We start from the raw sequence: 20675 nt of genomic DNA, 5'->3' as shown, positions 1-20675 counted from the left end.
GGTTATGGGCATTAAAATCTCCCAGAAGTAGGAAATGTTTAGGGAGTTGATCAATCAGTGTAGCTAATACATTCAGGGGTACTGCACCATCTGCAGGAATATATACATTGCAGACAGTTATTTCCTGTGTCATCCTTTTTCTGACAGCCACAGCTTTAAGAGGGGTTTGAAGGGGCACATGTTCACTACAATCCGAGTTTAGGACATAAACGCAAACTCCACCTGACACTCGATTATAGTAATTATGGTTCCTGTAATATCCCTTATAGCCGTGGAGTGCAAGGGTCCGCATTGCTGGGAACCAGGTTTCCTGGAGGGCAATGCAGATAGCAGGTGTAAAGCTTAACAGGTGCCGTAGCTCAGCCAGGCGGTGGGAAAAACTGCCGCAATTCCACTGGAAGATGACATCATGAGACTGGGAAGGCATGGAACATTCAATGAGACAGTTTACGCCTCAGAGTCACCTGCTGCCACCGATTTATTGCCTAAGCAGTCTATATCCATTGCGTTTGAGGGTCTGGTGAGATCTAGGTCCTCAGCGGACACCAAAATCTCCACCCCATCCTCAGCCGCAGAGCTCGTAGGTAGCGGTGGTGTGGGTGCCACCGCAATTTCCTTGGTCTTAGGGTTTTTTTTTTTTTTAATTTCTCTCGCTGCTCCTTGGGTCTCTCTGGCTGGAAGGACTTCACTGGTTCAGTCTCCGAGGATGAGCTTGAAGCCCTACAACCAGCTCCTTTTGGGCTCTTCAGCCACTGATGGGTGTCATCTTTCCCACTAGAAGAAACCTGGGAGGGAAGTGACTCAAGGGACCCCTTCCTAGGGAGAGAAACCGAAGAAGACTTACACTTCTCTGGCTTAGAAGTGGGGAAAGATGACGCTGATGGTTGGGGGGGGGGGGGGGGTTGCTCCCAAAGTAGATTTACATCTACATATATACTCCGCTAGCCACCAAGCGGTGTGTGGCGGAGGGCACAGTTCCCACCAAAGTATTTCCCCCCCCCCCCCCCCCCCTCTGTTCCACTCAGGGATCGCACGAGGGAAAAATGACTGTCTGAACTCCTCAGTACGAGCTCTTATTTCCCTTATCTTTGAATGGTGATCATTGCGTGATTTGAAAGCTTGTGGTAATAATATATGCTCCACATCCTCAGTGAAGATCAGATTTAGGAATTTAGTGAGCAGCCCCTTCTGTTTAGTGCGCCGTCTATCTGCAAGTGTGTCCCACTTCAAACTTTCTATGAGATTTGTAATGCATTCGCAACAGCTAAATGTACCAGTCACAAATCTTACCGCTATTCTTTGGACCTTCTCAATCTCTTGAATCAGACCCAATTGGTAAGGGTACCATACAGACAAACAATACTCCAAGACTGGATGAGCTAATGTATTGTAAGCTATTTCCTTTGTTGAAGGACTGCATCGCTTCAGGTTTCTACCAATAAACCGCAATCTAGAGTTCACCTTACCTGTTACTTGTGCAGTCTGATCATTCCATTTGAGATCATTTCAAATAGTCACACCCAGATACTTGATGGACGTTACCGCTTCCAAAGACTGGGCATTTATTTTGTACTTGTACATTAGTGGGGATTTTCGCCTTGTTATACGCAGTAGGTTACACTTACTAATATTCAGAGATAACTGCCAGTCATTACACCACACATTTATTTTCTGCAAATCCTCATTGATTTGTTCACAACTTTCGTGTGATACTACTTTCCTGTAGACTACAGCATTATAGGCAAAAAGTCTAAGGCCGCTGTCAATACCATCAACCAGGCAGTTTATGTAAATCATGAGAAGCAGAGAACCTATTAAGCTGCCCTGGGGCACACCTGAAGTTACTCTTGTTTCTGTTGAAGTCACCCCGTTCAGGACGACATACTGCTTCCCGTGTTAGAAAACTTTCTATCCAACCACATATGTCATCGGATAGACCATAAGCGCGCACTTTTTGTAGCAAGTGACAGTGCAGAACTGAGTTGAACGCCTTTCGAAAGTCAAGAAATATGGCATCAACCTGGGAGCCGGTATCTATAGCCTGTTGTATATCATGCACAAAGAGGGCCAGCTGTGTTTTGCATGACCGCTGTTTCCTAAAACCGTGCTGGTTTCTGCAGATGAGATTCTCAGAGTCTAGGAAGGTCATTATGTCTGAACACAAAATATGTTCCAGGATTTGACAACAAATCGATGTCAGTAAAATTGGCCGGTAAGTATGTGCATCCAATTGTCTACCCTTTTTACAGATTGCTATGACCTGGACCTTCTTCCAGTCCTGTGGAACTTTCCGCTGTTACAATGATCGCTGATAGATGATGGATAAGAATGGTGATATATTTGTAGCATAGTCAACATAACATCTTACGGGGATACCCTCTGGGCTAGATGCCTTCCTGGCATCTAAGGATCTTAACTGTTCTAAAATCCCAGATACACTAAACACTATGTCAGCCATCCTTTCGTTTGTTCCGTAATTGGAAGGGGGAATGGTGCTGCAGTCCTCTACCGTAAACGAGTTTTTGAAGGCTTGGTTTAGTATTTCGGCCTTCTGTTTATCATCAGTTAAATTAACCGTACTGTCAGCAAGAGAAGGTATTGAATTATTTGTAGCATTCATTCATAGATTTTATGTACGACCTTATTTTTAGAATCTGCAGATAAAATATTGCTTTCAATTTCATTAAAAGAATCTCTCTTTATCCTTCTGACAGGTGCTTTCATTTCGTGTGATTTCTGTTTGTCAGCGGGGCAACAGGGAGGGAAATGCCCCCCCCCCCCCCAAAATCGAGGGGGCAGGTGTAGTCTTCTCGCTCTGAGAGGTGACCTGGGTTGGCGGAGCTGATGGTGCCGGAACTGTTTTAGTGGTGAGGTAAGACGATGTCATATGCACAGGATGCAGGCGTTCACAAATTTTCTATCAGCCTCAGTTTAGATCAGTCTGTCCAGGGTCTTGTACTCCATGATTTTCCTTTCTTTCTGGATAATCCTGCAATCAGGCGAGCAAGGCGAAAGGTACTCTCCGCAGTTGACACAGATGGGAGGCAGTGCACATGGAGTATTGGGATATGACGAGTGCCCACAATCTCGACACATTACGCTGGAAGTACAGTGGTAAGACATATGGCCGAACTTGCAACACTTAAAGCACCGCATCGGGGAAGGGATATAGGGCTTTACATTACAGTGGTAGACCATCACCTTGACCTTCTTGGGCAATGTATCACCCTCAAACGCCAAGATGAAGGCACCGGTGGCAACCTGATTATCCTTCGGACCCCGGTGGAAACGCGAGAAGAAATATACACCTTGCCGCTCTACATTGGTGCACAGCTCATCGTCAGACTGCAAAAGAAGGTACCTGTGAAATATGATACCCTGGACCATATTTAAGCTTTTATGGGGTGTGATGGTTACAGAAACATCCCTCAGCTTGTCACAAGCGAGTAATGTCCGTGACTGGGCAGGGGATGCTGTTTTGGTCAAGACTGACCCAGACCTTATTTTCGACAATCCCTCCACCTTCCCAAACTTGTCCTCTAAATGCTCAACAAAAAACTGAGGCTTCATCGTCATGAAAGATGGCGAATCAGCTCTCGAACATACACAGTACCAGGGCAAATAAGATCCGCTGCCGTCCTTAGACTGACGTTCCTCCCATAGTGAGGCCTGGAGAGGAATGATTTGGGGTCATACTTCTGTGCATTGAATTGAGCTCGTGATCACTTAGAGACTGCTGGTTTTTCAGCAAGAGATGATGTACAACGCTTCATCACGTGTCATCCACCCTGATGCCACTCACTCCGACCAGCGACCCTCCCCCACAGGCGCCACCCAGCCACAGCAAAGGCCACTTGGCAGGATGGCCACTGCCGGGAGTCCCAATACCCCAGGGGGATGGACATCTACCCCCTAGGCATATGTGGGGAGTTAACAGCGCAGTCATCAGCCGAGTGATCCTTGTGTGGTCAGGGGGCTACAACCAATAGGGTACATGGCAGCTCCACCACAACAGACTGCCTACCATGCTGGATATCAGGTGCAAAGAAGTCCATGGTCATCATTGATGCAGAAAGCGACACTGCATTATGTATGGTGGAAAACGCACCCAGGAAGGTGTCCTCGCCCAAGAGATGGAGAATGGGCACGACTGCAATGCAGCAACGAGAAAGTGGGCTAAAGATCTCAATGCATTATGGACATGATGCACCCCGTAAAGCACCCTTCCCCAATTGGCTCACTCTTTGGGAAAATTTTGAAGAATGGAGGTCAAACCCTACAGGGGACGATCACATAAAGGCCGAAACGTGTGAAACGCCTTTTAGTCGCCTCGTACGATAGGCAGGAATACCTCGGGCCTATTCTAACCCCCGTACCTGCAGGGGGATCAGACATTCTGTCACAAAATTAGTACGATAGACAGAGACACGAAACACGTAATGAAAACTTGTCAAAACCATTACGTAAGTGGCCACATGTGCCAACCACATTACATAGTAATATGACAACAAGAAACACATGACAGGACAAAGAATGTTTTCTGGTTGGTTGTTGCAGTAGTAGCTGCCTCTTAAACAACTCACTGCCAGTCACTTTGTTACATTGGTTTAGGTGTATGATGAGTTGACCACACATCATGTTAAAACACTCACTCACTCACTCTCCAGGTGATCAATAATGCACTTAATGGTGGACTAGTATTGGTCAGACAGAGGGAAGCTAATTATTATTTGTGAGGATTTCAATGTAGATCTTCTGAAAGAGTTTGATGAGAAGAATGATCTTGAAGTATTATCCAGTTCCTTCAACCAGACATCAGTTATTGCTTCCTGCACTCTTGAAGAATACGAAAGCAGGACACTGATATATAATATTTTCACAGACCAAACATAAATTTAATTAAATAAAATTAGTCTGTTAAAAATTGTCTTTTGGATCATGATGCACAGCTAGTTATCATAGTTGACATAGTAACGTAAAACAGTCTTCCAAAATGTGTGTTCAATTAACAATTTAAAAATAAACTCTTAGGGTATGGGTTTAGTGTTGTAGGATTGCCGAATCCAATGATGCACACTATGCCACATGTAATAAGCAGTATTTTATTACCCAAAAGCACTCATATACAGTTATATACATTCTTGATTCTCTGTCCACGTGTGTACTCTTTCGCCCGCAGCCATAGACTGCCGCAAAGAGCTCACCAAAACAAAGGTATTACACGCGACTTGGTCGATAGTCATCACATTAGCTCGCGCCAAACTGCGACCCCTGGCCAAACGAAATGTTCAGATACCAGACATGTGGTGGCGCAAATGCCAGGGTGTGCCAAGTCCTGGATACTATTAAAAATGTCCCGGCGGAGAGGTGCGGAAATCACCAGACGTATGTGTCCTGTTGAAATGTCGTACCAGATGGGTGATGAAAACCCAGGACGTGCTGTTTTAACATCAGAGCGCAATGCAGCGAGTCAGTGTCCTCTGTCTACAATTTAGGGAGTTCACTGAGGTCCAGTTGTGAAGATAAAACCGACACGTGAGGAAAATCGATGACAACATTGTCTGCCCCTCTGACATAATGTATGTCATTCATAAACTGACATATGAGGTCCATATGCCGAAAACATCTCGGGGATGAGTCCTTGTCTGGGTTACGGAAAGCATATAGAAATGGCTTGTGGTCGGTAAATACCACAAGATGGCGACCTTCGATATCGTCTTTAAAATATTTGATATCAGCATAAATAGCAAACAGTTCCTGGTCGATGGTCGGCCATTTACGTTGGGAAGCGGATAGTTTGTGGGAGAAAAATCGGAGCAGCTGTACAACAAACTATAGATTGCTTAAGTACCACCCCCACTGCTGTATCACTCGCATCTGTAGTAAGTGAGATGGGAGCACCAGGAATGGGGTGAAAGAGCGTAACAGCTATCTTTAAGGCTGACTTTACGTTATCGAATGCATGACGCATATCTGAAGTTCACATGACTATCCGAGCCCCTGAAGTGGTTTTTTTTTTTTTTTTTTTTTTTTTGAGTGCATCCGTCAGTGGGGCTTGTATGTCACCAGAGTGGGGGCTGTGTCTGCAGTAGCAATTTACTGTTCCAAGGAAGCGGCAGACGCCCTGTAAATCTTTGGGCAAAGGCACTATACTAATGGCCTCGACCCGTTCGAGTAGGGGCAGATACCATCAGCAGAAACCCCGTGGCCCAGAAAAGTGACACTAGTGAGGCGGAGTTGTGACTTAGCATTGTTCACTGTGACACTGTTTCCTTTTAATAGCTGGAACACTGTATTTAAATGGACTTCATGTTCCTCAAGGGTGGAAGAAAAAACTAACAAGTCGTCCAGGTAGGCATATGCAAAGTCCAGTTTTCCAACCAATGAGTCTATGAACCAATGCCATGTCTATGCAGCATTTTTAAGGCCGAACGGCATAAACAAATACTCTAACAACCCAAACGGGGTGGTGACAGCGGTTTTTTCAACATCCTCCGGTGCCATTGGCAGTTTCTGGTATGCCTTGTGACAGTCAATTACACTGAAAATTTATGCCCTGTGCAGTTGGGAAGCAAAGTCTTGAATATTTGGGGCGGGATAATTATCTAGAATTCTTCTGGTGTTAAGCACCCAACAGTCACCGCAGAGGCGGAAAGTGTCATCTTTCTTGGGCACCAAATGAATGGATGACGACCAACTACTAGAAGGAGGGTGAATAGTCTTACTATCTAAAAGTTCCTGAATAACAGCTTTGGCGTGTTTAAGTTTCTCCGGATTTAAACGCTTAGCCTTTGCACGTACCAGTGGGCCTCCTGCGGTATTTATTCTGTGGACAGTACCATTGCTGATCACGAACACTGATGGGGATGATGGACATGCACCCGATGCACTATGACTAACCTGTAATGCACAAGGTTGTGAGTCCCAGGCCGGAAGGTCAGCAGCAGTGGCAGTGATCCAATGGTAGACCTTGTCGTAGAGCTACGTGGGGTAGTTGGTAGTGTTGTGGGCACAGCTTATGTCTGGCAGTAGAAATGTCACGCGGCGTCGGTAGCAGGTGCGAGAAAGCAGTGCGGGGGTTGAGAGTGTGGCTGTGTGCAACAGCTGGGCAACCTGTTTACGAGCATCCGTGAGCTTGGCTTGCACGGCGGCGATGTACAGGGTGATTCAAAAAGAATACCACAACTTTAAAAATGTGTATTTAATGAAAGAAACATAATATAACCTTCTGTTATACATCATTACAAAGAGTATTTAAAAAGGTTTTTTTTTCACTCAAAAACAAGTTCAGAGATGTTCAATATGGCCCCCTCCAGACACTCGAGCAATATCAACCCGATACTCCAACTCGTTCCACACTCTCTGTAGCATATCAGGTGTAACAGTTTGGATAGCTGCTGTTATTTCTCGTTTCAAATCATCAATGGTGGCTGGGAGAGGTGGCCGAAACACCATATCCTTAACATACCCCCCATAAGAAAAAATCGCAGGGGGTAAGATCAGGGCTTCTTGGAGGCCTTTCTGTTGAGCGGTCGCCATCTTAGCATCAACTGACGCTGACGCCTAGTCAACAGCGCCTCAAGCGAACAAATGTACAACTAAATGAAACTTTATAGCTCCCTTAATTCACCGACAGATAGTGCTTAGCTCTGCCTTTTGTCGTTGCAGAGTTTTAAATTCCTAAAGTTGTGGTATTCTTTTTGAATCACCCTGTATAAGTGGAGGACTTCACTGCTGCCCTGAAGTTCATCGTTGTGTGATCTAAGAGAGAGCACTGCAACAGCAGTTTCAGCTAGCTCACACAACAGAGTGTCACTCTCGGATGAGAGGTAAGAGATACCTGAACCGGTGGTACAGTCTATCGAGTTAAAGGTTAGTGTATCTCATTGTAGGTTGGATGACAGTGCGTGGGCTAAGAGAAAATCTGCCCCGAGTACGGGTTCATCCACCTCCGCGATAACGAAAGTCCACAGTAACGGGGTATTAATGTCCTGCAGTTTAAGGCTTAAGTTAGTTATTCCATGAGATTGTATCAGGGACTTATTGGGGCTCGAAGCGGGGGAGGGAGTCCTGGTGCATGAGATGAAGTATTAAGTGATAGGCGTCAGTACAGTGCAACACAGTCCGTAGCGCCTGAATTGGGTCACATTATTAGTTTGGGAAAGCGCATGGAGAATGACATTTCTTAGCCGCGTCACCAAAACGGGAATGGAAGTCGCGCTGGCTGAGGTCGAAGCAGCAGTGGAGGGGGTCTTGTTTGTAGGTTCCTCTGCGGTGTTGCATTAGTGCTGGTAGGAGAGGAGTTATGGTGGCGGCTGCCAGGTGGCGTTGGGTACGTGCGCACGTGCGGAGCGAGTCATGCTCATTCTGTACTGCACGATGGAAGCTGTCGCTCAGGTGTGCCAACCCCTGAGGCCTGAGGGCCGCCTGAGAAGGGGGGGGGGGGGGGGGAGGCATGCAGGGCGGGCAGAATGTTGTAAACCTGGTCTCTGATCTTTAGTTTGGCGTCTAGTGGGGCTGAAGTTACATGGAGAAGTTTAATTTGAACTTCCGGAGGAAGTTTGAGCAACCAAATGGACCAAAGTGTAACGTCTGGCATGTGATGTGTGTCTATCATGGCACAGAGATGACGCCAGAGCTGCGACGGGGATCTGGAGTTCCGGGATAAACATGAAATTTCCTGTCTAGAGCGTCCAGCTCGATTTGTACCACCACTGATTTAGGTGGAAAGTTCACGGTGGCACTTGGGAAACCCGTAAACATAGCCACTGGGGTTTGAGCACATTTTGTCAGCTATTGTTAAGCACTCTGAACACGTGGAAAGTTCACATTCAAAGTTTTGTGCGTGAAAAACAGAATACTGCCACACGACTGCTGACTCAAGTAGGGTAACGGAAAGTTATTGTTCACACCTGATGCCAGCACACTCGGATGTGGGAATGTGGAAGCACTGTCCTGTTGAGTACAGCTAGTCGGTGTGTTCGGGAACTGTGTCGAACTATTGCGAACACAAGGTGGATAATTGGAAAACCATGCCGAAGCGTCCACTGGAAAACTCAGTTGGCATGTGTGCGGTGTAGTGGGCAGTAAGCGATCCATTGTGTACCACTCGATGGTACGAGAGTTCGTTGTAGCACTCGCGAACAAAATTCAGGGTCACCAGTATGGGTTTAGCATTGTAGGATTGCCGAATCCAATGATGCACACTATACTACATTTAATAAGCACTATCTTATTACTCAGAAGCACACATATACAGTTACATACATTCTTGATTCTCTGTCCATCTGTGTTCTCTTTCGCACGTGGCCACAGACTGCCGCAAAGAGCTCGCCAAAACAAAGATATTACATGCGACTTGGTCAATAGTCGCCACAAGGGAAAGCTTGCAGCAGTTAAGACTGGAATGAGGTGTACTGGGAACCTGATGCTAATTACAAGTATAACTTATTTCATGATACATTTTTAAGTATTTTCCCCAAGAAAACAGTGAAATATAATTGTAAGAAAACATGTAAAACCCATGGCTTACTAAAGAGAGAAAAATATCTTAACTGGGAAAGGGAAATTTATCTAATAGCAAGAAAGAGTAATGACCCAGAAACAGTCAAATATTACAAAAACTACAGTACTATATTAAGGAAAGTTATTAAAAAGTCCAGAAGCATGTGTATTATGTCTCAGATTAGCAACTCTGATAATAAAATTAAAACAATTAGGAATATTGTTGAAAGGAAAACAGAGCAATCAGCAGAACAGGAAGACTACATCATCATCAAAGCGAATGAAAAATTTATTAACAAAAGGTCAGAGGCTGAAAATATTTTTAGGTTCAGTCTTGGGCCCCTTATTCTTCCTAATATATATTAATGACTTACCACTCTATTCAAGAAGACGCAAAGCTAATACTTTTTGCTAGTGATACAGGTATAGTAATCACATCCAACAAACAAGAACTAGCTGACAAAATTTTAAATAATATATTTCAGAAATTTTTTACGTGGTTCTCTGCAAATGGAGTCTCATAAAATTTAAAGAGTATATACAGTTCTGTTCAGTAAATGGCACAATACCATTAATAAATATAGAGTTTGAACAGAAGTCTGTAGCTCTAAGGTAGAATATTCCAAATTTTCGGGTGTGTGGATTGATGACAGATTGAACTGGAAGAAACACATTGACGATCTGTAGCAACATTTGCGTTCAGTTACTTATGCTACTAGCATCAAAGCAAATTTTGGCAATGAACATTTAAGTCAATTAGCTTACTATGCTTGTTTCCAGTCACTGCTTTTGTATGGCATCATACTATGGGTTAAGGAAAGAAGTATTCATTACACAAAAGCATGTAATCAGAATAATAGTTGAAACCCAGCCAAGATCTTCTTGTAGACATTTATTTGAAGAATTAAGAATACTCACAGTAGCTTCGCAACCCCCCCGCCACACACACACACACACACACACACACACACACACACACACACACACACACTCTCTCTCTCTCTCTCTCTCTCTCTCTCTCTCTCTCATACTTATGATATTTGTTATTAACAACCAAACCTAATTGAAAAGCAATAGCAATGTGCATAGCTTCCACACTAGGAGAAAGGATGATCTTCTCTACTTTGGGTTAAATCTAACTTCAGCACAGAAAGGGGTGAATTATAGCCACAAAAATGTTTGGTCACTTAGTCTACCAGATAGCATCAAAAGTCTGATAGATCGCCAACCACTATTTAAAAACAAATTAAAATAGCTTCTCAATGATAACTCTTCCTACTCAGCAGATGGATTGTTAGATATAAATTAGTAATCTTACAACTAAAAAAATAAATAAAAATAGCAATGAAGAAAACCTTGAATTATGGCACATGCAGAAACCTTTTGTTAAACTGACACATTCTCCATCATTACAAAGTGTCGTATTCATGATCTATGGAACAAGTATTAATCTAATCTGTCCACATGCAGTGGCATCTGCATTACAGAAAACTTAACACTTTGTACAGAGTGTGAGTGAGTGTGCATTTTATTGAAAATAAGCATACATGGGAAACCAATAGTTCTCCTCTTGCATTAATAACCAGCATCTGAATCTGCTTGTGTCATGGACAAATGCCTTGAGCTATAGGAGGTGCAATGCCATATTCTTGACATAAATCACAGCACACACTTGTTACTGAATGTCACCTATCAAAATCAAGAATGCAGATGGACTTTTGTTGCTGTGTTATTGTTATCTTACATAATGCACATAGGGTAATGAACAAACGAACTAGTTGTAGCAGAGACATCCCTACAAGCAATCATACGAACTGCCAGCTTTAAAGTGGCACAGAGGTAAACTTTTAGTTTCCAGGCACAAGTTAAAATTTACTGGAAGTTTCTACCTTCATTCACACAGAAAATATTTCTGAAGCACATATGCTTTAAATCTTATGGCAGTAAGAAGTTAACATCCAACTGATAGTTTGATTAGACAGCGTGTGTGAAAATTTTCTTCGTAGCCTATGCATAGATTACCTTTAGAAAACATTTCTAAATTTACAGTTATAGCCTCTCAAACAACTGCATTTAAGTAGTGCTGCTCCTTAAATTTTAAATACACTGCCTGACAAAGAAAGTGAAGCACCCAGGAGAGGAGGAGGAAACTAAACTTCAGGGGTTGAGAGGGTAGGTTATGTTATTTCATTGATAACAAAACAGTCAAATTTAGGAAGAATTTGGCAGTACGAACCCACTTAGTGTTACATCTCACCCCCTTTGGCCAGGATGAATGCACAGATTTGACTGGGACGGGTGTCGAAACCACTGTATCCTCTCCTGAGGCAAGCTGACCCACAATATTGTTGGAACTAGTATACTCACCCTGAGACGGAGTTAACATCTGAGCTGGTCCCACACATGTTCCATCAGGGACAGATCTAAGGACATTTCTGGTCATGAGAGTACCTCAACATCACAGAGACAGTTCATAGTGACATGTACCTCTTATGAATGAGCAATGACACAGGCCATGCACAGACAAGCACTGTCCTCTTGAAAAACTACACTACGATACTGTCACATGAGAGATTATATATGGAAACACAGAAGTTTGACACCACTGTGCCATAAGTGTCCCCTCAATCACATCCTGCTGAGACCTTAAGTCATACCAGATGGCTCCCCGCACCACAAAGCCAGCAGTGACACCACTGTGCCTACCCAAAACACTGGAAGAATGGGACCTCTCTCTAGGTCGCCAACATGCTCACTGATGATTATTATCTGGGGTAGTTGGGTTGTTTTGGGGGAGGAGACCAGACAGCGAGGTCATCAGTCTGGGAAATCACGGAAAACCTAAATCAGGATGGCCGGAAGCGGGATTGAACCGTCGTCCTCCCAAATGCGAGTCCAGTGTGCTAGCCACTGCGCCACCTTGCTCGATATATCTGGAGTAGTGCACAATGTTGAACACAATGCGACACCACTCATCAGCTGTTCATGCTTCCTGATCATGGCACTACTACAAACAGAGTTGGGCTATGCAGTATGACACAGGATGTTGCAGGGAGTCCATTATTTCTTCTCGAATGGGAGGCACAGATGTGAAGTAGTTACAGTGTGCTTGGTGCACAATATGGCAATCCTCCATTGTGGTGGTCAGGTGTGGTCAACCAGAACCTTTATGATGACTGTGCTGTCATTCCGAAGCATTTGGATATTACAAAATATGACCAACTGCTCAAATGGAGACCCACAATGATGCTCCTTCCCAGTTCTGTCTGGTGCTTACAATGCTGCCGCACATGACCACATGGCACAATCGTGTTCTTTACAGTGATCAATATGGTCAAATGCTGCTCTTTCACCTGACAATGCTGCCACACAAGCACGTGGTACAACCCTATTCTTCACATCTAATGATGCTCTTTCACCTTATATTCCTTGTCAGGTTCAATAAACACTAATGCACTCTGCGGTAGCCATTCTGCTTGTCACAGATAACTGCACTTGTATACTTGTCTATTGTCTGGTGTATAAAATCACACTGACATCCTACTGTGCCTTCTGGGTACTTCACTTCTTGTCTGAGAGCGTAAGCCAGTTTTAATTTATATGTATTTGCTTGTATTCTGGTACTTATAACTGGATAACAACATTTATGGAAGAAACAATATTGATCTTTAATTCCTCTTACCTTCATTCTGATTTGGACATCTAATGGATCTGGTAACAAAACATTATGTTACTGTTGCAGAATTACAAACTGCATTCTCAACCAATTCACAACCAGCACTATCTGTATTGCAGACCTCATGCCAAGTGCACTTTTGAAAACTGGTTTCAGATACCTCTAAATATTTTTTACTGCCTTGACAAACAATGTTAATATGACATTACAAAGATCAGCATTAGTCTTAAACCACATACTACACTGGCAGGGAAAACTGAAAAGAAACAATCATTATCCCTCTATTCATTATTGCCAGGTAATAAAGCTAACAACAAGTTTGGCCCGACCCACAAAACTGCAGGACAACAAAAGCCTCTTCTCTGAATGTAAAATATAAACGTTTTGTACAGTATTGGTAAGTCAAACTTATATAAATTATGTAATACTATTTTCCACTTAAAATAAAACATTCTTGATTTCATTTATCTGAAGGTAACTTTTTCTTTTAGTGATACAGTTGCATGGAAATTAGCAATCAAACACAGAGACAGATATTTTCATGCATTCAGTGAATTTATCAGGATCTGATCATAAATTCTCATGCAATGTATTAAATTCTCCAAACAATTATCTCTGTTTCACCAGAATACTTGGGCCTTTCCTTACACTGAATAAATCAAACTGCACAAATGAGTTTCCTACCAGCATCAAATCAGATAGCCATTTGTCCAACTATTGTTTGTCTGACCTCTGCCGAATGCTACTACACAACACTGAAAAAAGAACTGCTACTCAAGACACTACAGCATTGGATCGCATTTGGATATCATTGAGCATTCCGCCCACTCCTCCCCACGCTGCACTCAAGCTGTAGACACAGTTTTCGCAAAATAAATTACATACACCATGAAAGACTTATGAGTTACCTTGATAAATACAACCTTCTTAATGAAGCACAAGCACAATATTGGCCATTACAGAGTTAACAAAAGTGGTACTTTAAGCTCTTGACAAGGATGACTGTGGAAAAGATCTTTGCAAGGCTTTTGACACCACTGACCATAAAATACTAGACTAAGAAAGAAACTAGCACTAGGTGTGAGAGGAATAGCAAACAAATTGTTCCAGTTTTAATAGAAAAATAACTGGAGTGCAGCACATCTGTGGAGCAACAGTCAACCCTGACAGTTGTGAACATAACAGATTTTGAGAGCTATTGTAGTTAGACAAAACTGGCACACAATGTCTGGTGCTGTCTTCTCAATTTGGGTGCATACTTTGAAGTGAGAGATTTAAAAGTGGTTTGATCCAGAAATTTATTTCATCTCAAAATATTTTCGGACATTTATTCCTTGTCAAAACTTAATCTACTGAGTACCTACAAAACCTGCGAAGTCTAATAGGAATTGTGAAACACCCTGTATAGGTTTATCATCTATGCTTATTCTGACAGTTGTTTTCTCTCATTTTGTAGCATGTGCTGTTTTTCTTCATGTGCAACACCAGTTTATTACATACCACTCAGGGATTTAAAATTCCTCCAGGCAGTACATTGGATCCAATTCTCTTCTTAATATATGTCAACAATTTTGCAGGCAGTACAAACTGGAAAAAGAAAAAAAAAAAAATAATAATAATAATAATCCCTTTAGTGATGACAGTAACGTCAGTCATTGGTATAACACCGTAAGTCCTAGTTGAGATGCCAAATGTAGCCCTCAAGGATGTTTGCAGCTGAGCAGTACGTAATAAACTGGTGTTGAACATGAAGAAAAACAGCACATGCTACAACATGAGAGGAAACAACTGTCAGAATAAGCATAGATGATAAACCTATGCAGGGTGTTTCACAATTCCTATTAGACTTCGCAGGTTTTATAGGTACTCAGTAGATTAAGTTTCGACAAGGAATAAATGTCCGAAAATATTTTGAGATAAAATAAATTTCTAGATCAGATCACTTTTAAATCTCTCACTTCAAGGTATGCACACAAATTGAGAAGACAGCACCAGACATTGTGTGCCAGTTTTGTCTAACTACAATAGCTCTGAAAATCTGTTATGTTCGCACCTGTTAAGGTTGACTGTTGCTCCACAGATCTCCTGCACTCAAAATGTTGAAGGGGGTGTCCTTTATCACACAGAAGAGAACCAGACATCAAGTACTCTAAACATCGCCCATGCCAGGGACTCTTGTAGAGCACACAGGTCAAACCTCATTGTCTCCACTATCTGCATACCATGATGGGGGCAGTTAGAAAGTGATCCAATTTTCAATTTATCTTACAGCCAAATGGTACATTCTTTTGAGATGGGATCCATAACAAAATGTAATAGACCAAAATCATCCCTACAACTCCAACAAGCCTGTAATAGGAATTGTGAAATACTCTGTAGATTGTGTGTGTGTTAAAAAAAAAAAATAAAAAGAGAAAAACACAAGATTTTAGGGACGACTTGATCTTCAACCAACATGGAATAAACTTGCAAAGATACCGGCAAAAAATAATGTCAGTAGCATGCTATGCTCTAAGGGTCTATCAGAGTGTACAACCAATGTCTTGCAGTGACATATTAGTCCTACGTACATTCTTTAGGAGTAAAGGAAACCACTCAGGTGAAAAGCAGAAGCTACCATCATAGCCATCTCTTCAGTTTGCTTTGCTGGGTAATCATTTCATTTATGCTCAACTTTTTCTTCCCCACTTGTCTAAGTTTCACTGAATGTGACACCAAATTCTTCAGTTATTTCTGCACGTTCTCATTATCTGTTGAACCCAGGGTTCTGCCCAACAGTGCAGGTATGTGATGCTCCTGAAGTATCATGTCAATATTTTTCCTCAAACCAGTTTTCTACTGTGCACCTAGAGTTTCATGGCAGTTTTTAGATGGTTAAAGTGTAACACTCATTCAGTTAACAGAGCCAGTCTTTCCCAATGAGTGGGCTGAACCTCCCAATAAGGATATCAGATTTGACCTGTTACATTATACATGCACAGTGTTAAAACAGTGGAAGTGTTTCTTTTGCTTCTATATTTTTAGAAATGTAGGTTGTGGTGACACATATGTAAAATAAACCAAAGTCTACATTAGTTTGAAAAGTGGAAGTTTGGCTGTGATGTCACTGGAATAACTACAATTCGCGAGTATTTCATGCACACTGGATTTCAATTAGTAGCTGATGTTTGGAACTTCAATGACTTTATGGGTCACAGCAGACTGGTGGTATCAATGTTCAGTACTTTTCCTTTTTCTAACAATTTCCCAAATGTAAGGCCAACTATGATCACTGAATCAATCTGAAACCTGCAGCTCTCGGTAACCTCCCACTTCGTAGTTGGTCCACAATTTACAGGATTTGTAACAATGTTCAAGATCTTTGTGTTGCATATAGCATAAAATAATTATGAAAATAAGTTTTCCAACTTACCTGAAAAACAGGTTCTCGAGTGGAACACCACACTTTTTAAGATAATAACAAACTTCGGTCTTCAGGATAAAGTCTTCCCGAGGAATATTTAGGATTGGTATTACCGTGCCAATATTAGGATTTCTGTTTGCCATACAGTTTTGGAGGTAGCCATATGCAAGGGCAGACGCAGCTGAATCCAGATCACACGATTCATTGCCCATTATGATCCTAACTTTTTGTAGTGCCCCAAGTTGCAGCTTCTAAAGTTCAAAACATAATGAATATACTATTTAGAAATGTACCTAAATTAAAATTCAAACAAACTTATTAGAAGAAGTTTCAATTACAGATGTGAGAAACAACAGAACAAAAATCAAAAGCTGCAGAACACTGACTGTGCCGACCAACACCAAGCTTAGATGTGCCAACTCTCAAATTGCTACTGCCTACTATGATCAACTAAGACCATCATATGGCATGAACCATGCATTAAATAAGCTATGAAATGTGGCGGATACCCCCAATCGTGTCTTACTAAAATTTGGGATACAGATGCGCACTGCTTTGGCAAAACTATGTATCACGGAAACGTCGCAAGAATCATCAAATGTCTCATTTTTGTACACACTAAGATGGGCCGTTATAAGTGACTACATCTAAGATTTCCCACAGCAAGCACTAATGTTTGTGAATCACTACAAATACTATTCCTTGTCAGTGTCGCTGTGAAGGGGTCCAGATTTTTTCAGCATTTATAGTGTTGTCCGTCGCTGCCTGCAAACCGAGTTTGAACGACAGTGTCCTATACTTGTGGTGCTTAAAGAAGCGCTGCCAAGACACACACGCACAGCCTTTTAACACACAATATTGATGCCTAGACTGCAGTTAAACAATGGCCAAGGTTATTAACTGTCTTACTTCACAACACTTGCTGCCACCGCAAATCCTAAAGTAGCTAGCACGCCATACATTACAGACAGGGGTAAGACGTAAATTCAATAAAATATTACAATATCTGCTCGCAAACAAACCTACTGGAGGTATTAGGTAAGAGTTCTCCAAACCATTACGCACTGTCATTTTATACATATTATTGCAAAAAAATAAAAACTTGCTTTGACTGGACAACAATGCTCAATAATCGCTGTTAATACATGAAACAGAACTCAGTAAGTGCTCACTAAAATCTGTACATTAAAAATTTTAAGCACTCTTACCGCTGCTTCACCTAAGAATTGCCAAGCCATTTTCTTCAATCACGCCAACATACATGCCTTCAAACCCGCAACCATTTCGCAGACTAATATTTGAAAACCGCACACGTTGTCAAAGATCTTCAAATCCACGATAGACATTTCAATGGACACCAAGCCGCTTTTTTCCAGGCAACGAAAACTTGCATATGTAGCCGTCCACCGACGAACTGGCATAGCCTACTAGTGACACCAACCAATCAATTGCTCTATTGGAAACACCCTCCTCGATCTCTGTCATGAAAACTAGCATGACAATCAGAAAGACCGTTTAACTTGTCGGCCTCATTCACAGTCTCCCACGACCGTGTAAGCGCTCCTGTAACTTCAGCTAGATGGATGTTCTGCTGCTCTCACTATCAAATGTTGATGATCAGCTTCAGTGTGCATGACATACATAAAAATTATTGGAAAATTACAGCGGTATCAAATGAAAAAGAAACTGAGGTATGCAAGAAATTTTGCGAAATACCACCTGGAATGATGTGCACAAAACCTCTTGTGAAAATGAAAATATAATGTATTCTCTAACATAGTCATAAGTTACTTTGAAAAATGGTTTCCCAAGAAATTAACAGGTGTATCAAACGCACATACACCCACAATTGCAAATATAGGATCGCAATACTGTGTATAACTAGAATATATTCTACTTGGCATCAAGGGACACAGATGATGACAGGGTTAAACCACATTAGAGGCTCCATTAAAAAATTCTAGGTCAAGTCATTACAGCACGAACATATATGTACTTTGAAGAAAAATGAGCTCCTGCAGCAACAAGGTAACTATTTGGAACACAGTAAAATATTAGACAGGGAAAACAAATCAAGAAAATGAAATTTCTTTAAAGCTAGACGATGAACTGATCAAAAATAGTCTTAAAATTATAAAATCTTTTAATAACTTTTTCTGTCAGTACTAATAATTTGTGTTCGAACACTTCTTTTTGCAGATGCTCTAAAGTTCCTAAGAAAAGCTTTCCAAAAGATGTTTGACAAAATGCAATGACATCCAACATCTCCAAATGGATTTTTCAGTGTCATCAGTTGTCATAAAAACAAATTTTCAAGCAGTTATGATGAAATCAGTAGTAAAATAATGAAGTGTTGCTCAGCTGAACTTAGTCACATACTGAGTTACTTGTGCAATGAATCTTTTCATAGTAGTATTTTTCCAGAGACACCTAAACGCGCTGTTGTCAAGCCACTTCACAACAAAGGAGACAAATTGTTAGTAAACAATTACTGATCCATTTCATTACTACCAATATTTTCAAAAAAAGCTGGCAGAAGCAGTGGAGAGGCATCAACATCTACATAACCATGGTTTCTCAGAGTATTCGAAGAAAATGGTTGTGGAAATGGAATGGGAAGCTGTGGGAAGAGAAATTGATGCAAGTCATAAGTAATTTTTTTTTTGTTTCAGCAGTATCACTATACATATGAAATTTTGGAAAATGTGCAGTAGTGTTCATTACCCCTAGGTGCAGTATTGTTTAGTATCATCTGATTTTTTTTAATTTACTGTGAACTATTTTTATTAGAGCAATAACTAATCTGTTATCTGCTTGCACAAATGATATTTATCTTTATTTTGATTTACATATTGTTCACACAATACTTCCACTGCCAAGGTAAAGCAACTTTCGATGTCAGAAAATATTGTTTTAAATGATTTCGTAATTCATGGGTGGTTGAAGTGTGATCAATGGAAGTGATGGCAGCTACTTGTGTCAGTTCTCCAATTTAATCATGGTGAAGGCCACATTCACTTATTGAATACATTTTCCCTTCTCCGTTTCTGATGAAGTTGTCCAGCAAGCACACAGCTCTTGTTATCCTATTATTATTTTGGAAGTTATAGCATTTGTAAAATTTAGAACTTTTGGTTCATAATGCTGAATACATACTCTAGAGATTCCCGACCCCAGCTCAATTTGTGGTTTAAAATCCGTGTTGTGCCATTCAGTCTTTTTTTGGGACAAGGTTGCATATGATTTTTCTTGAGAGGAAATGCTTCATGATCAAACAAAGTAAAATAGGAACCTTGATATTGTAAAGTCATGATATCTGTTTAAGTCACAATGAAAGCTCCATCAGAATCATTGCAGCCATTAGTACAATTGAATGATATGACTCATAGTTGAAATCTGTCAAGTCACTTACAGCAATTCTCTAAATGCATATACATATCTGGGAAAAATTAGAACAACCTTTTAGAGGTTTTCAGTTCACTCAAGTTTTATTTTGCAATAGTGTGTATGGAGTACATGAAATGATTACATTTACCGATCAATACCACAAGTGGTTCTGAGATATGAGTTATCGATTCATGCTGAAACAATCAGTAGTGGTGTAGCCTCCATCGGCGGCAATTAAGGCGCTGACTCTGGTAATCAGTAGATCCTACAGGTGGCGAATACTGTCCTGGTATATGATGTGTCATGCCTGTATAATCTGTAAGTTCTGTAAAAGTTGTTGGTTGACGAGTCACGCAAGTCACTTCTCGTCCTATTATATCCCACAAGTACTGGTTTGGAGACAAGTCTGGAGATTGTGCTAGCCAGGAAAGTTGCTGCGTGTTTGCAGAGCACATTGAGTTTCACGGCCAATGTGTCGGTTAGTGTTATCCTGTTGGAACACCATATCACCTCCCTGTTGCAAGACTGGCAAAAGAACAGGTCTAGCAACTTTCTGCATGTACTGAGCACTGATTAGTGTCCCCTCCAGAAACACCAAAGCTGAATGAGAGTTGTAGCTAATTGCATTCCAGACCATAAGGCCTAGAGTGGACCAAGCGTGTCTTGGACAAATGCACTCCATGAGACAGCACTCACCAGATCTAT

At 41.6% G+C, this 20675-nt stretch overlaps 1 protein-coding gene across 1 annotated transcript in view; it reads right to left on the bottom strand.

The window, feature by feature from the left end:
• Positions 1-17906, bottom strand: part of LOC126248312 (exopolyphosphatase PRUNE1-like) — a 204237-nt gene extending 186331 nt beyond the window's left edge. The window contains exons 1-2 of the mRNA XM_049949186.1: positions 17792-17906; positions 16593-16834 (exon numbers count right to left, since the gene is read on the bottom strand). Coding sequence (XP_049805143.1) covers positions 16593-16834; positions 17792-17821 — 272 coding nt within the window. The 5' untranslated portion in view covers positions 17822-17906. The remainder of the gene's footprint in view (positions 1-16592; positions 16835-17791) is intronic.
• Between the last annotated feature and the right edge of the window lie 2769 nt (positions 17907-20675).

Source organism: Schistocerca nitens, chromosome 3, assembly GCF_023898315.1.
Source record: "Schistocerca nitens isolate TAMUIC-IGC-003100 chromosome 3, iqSchNite1.1, whole genome shotgun sequence".
NCBI lineage: Eukaryota > Metazoa > Arthropoda > Insecta > Orthoptera > Acrididae > Schistocerca > Schistocerca nitens.
This window is presented reverse-complemented; position numbering and strand designations above follow the sequence as displayed.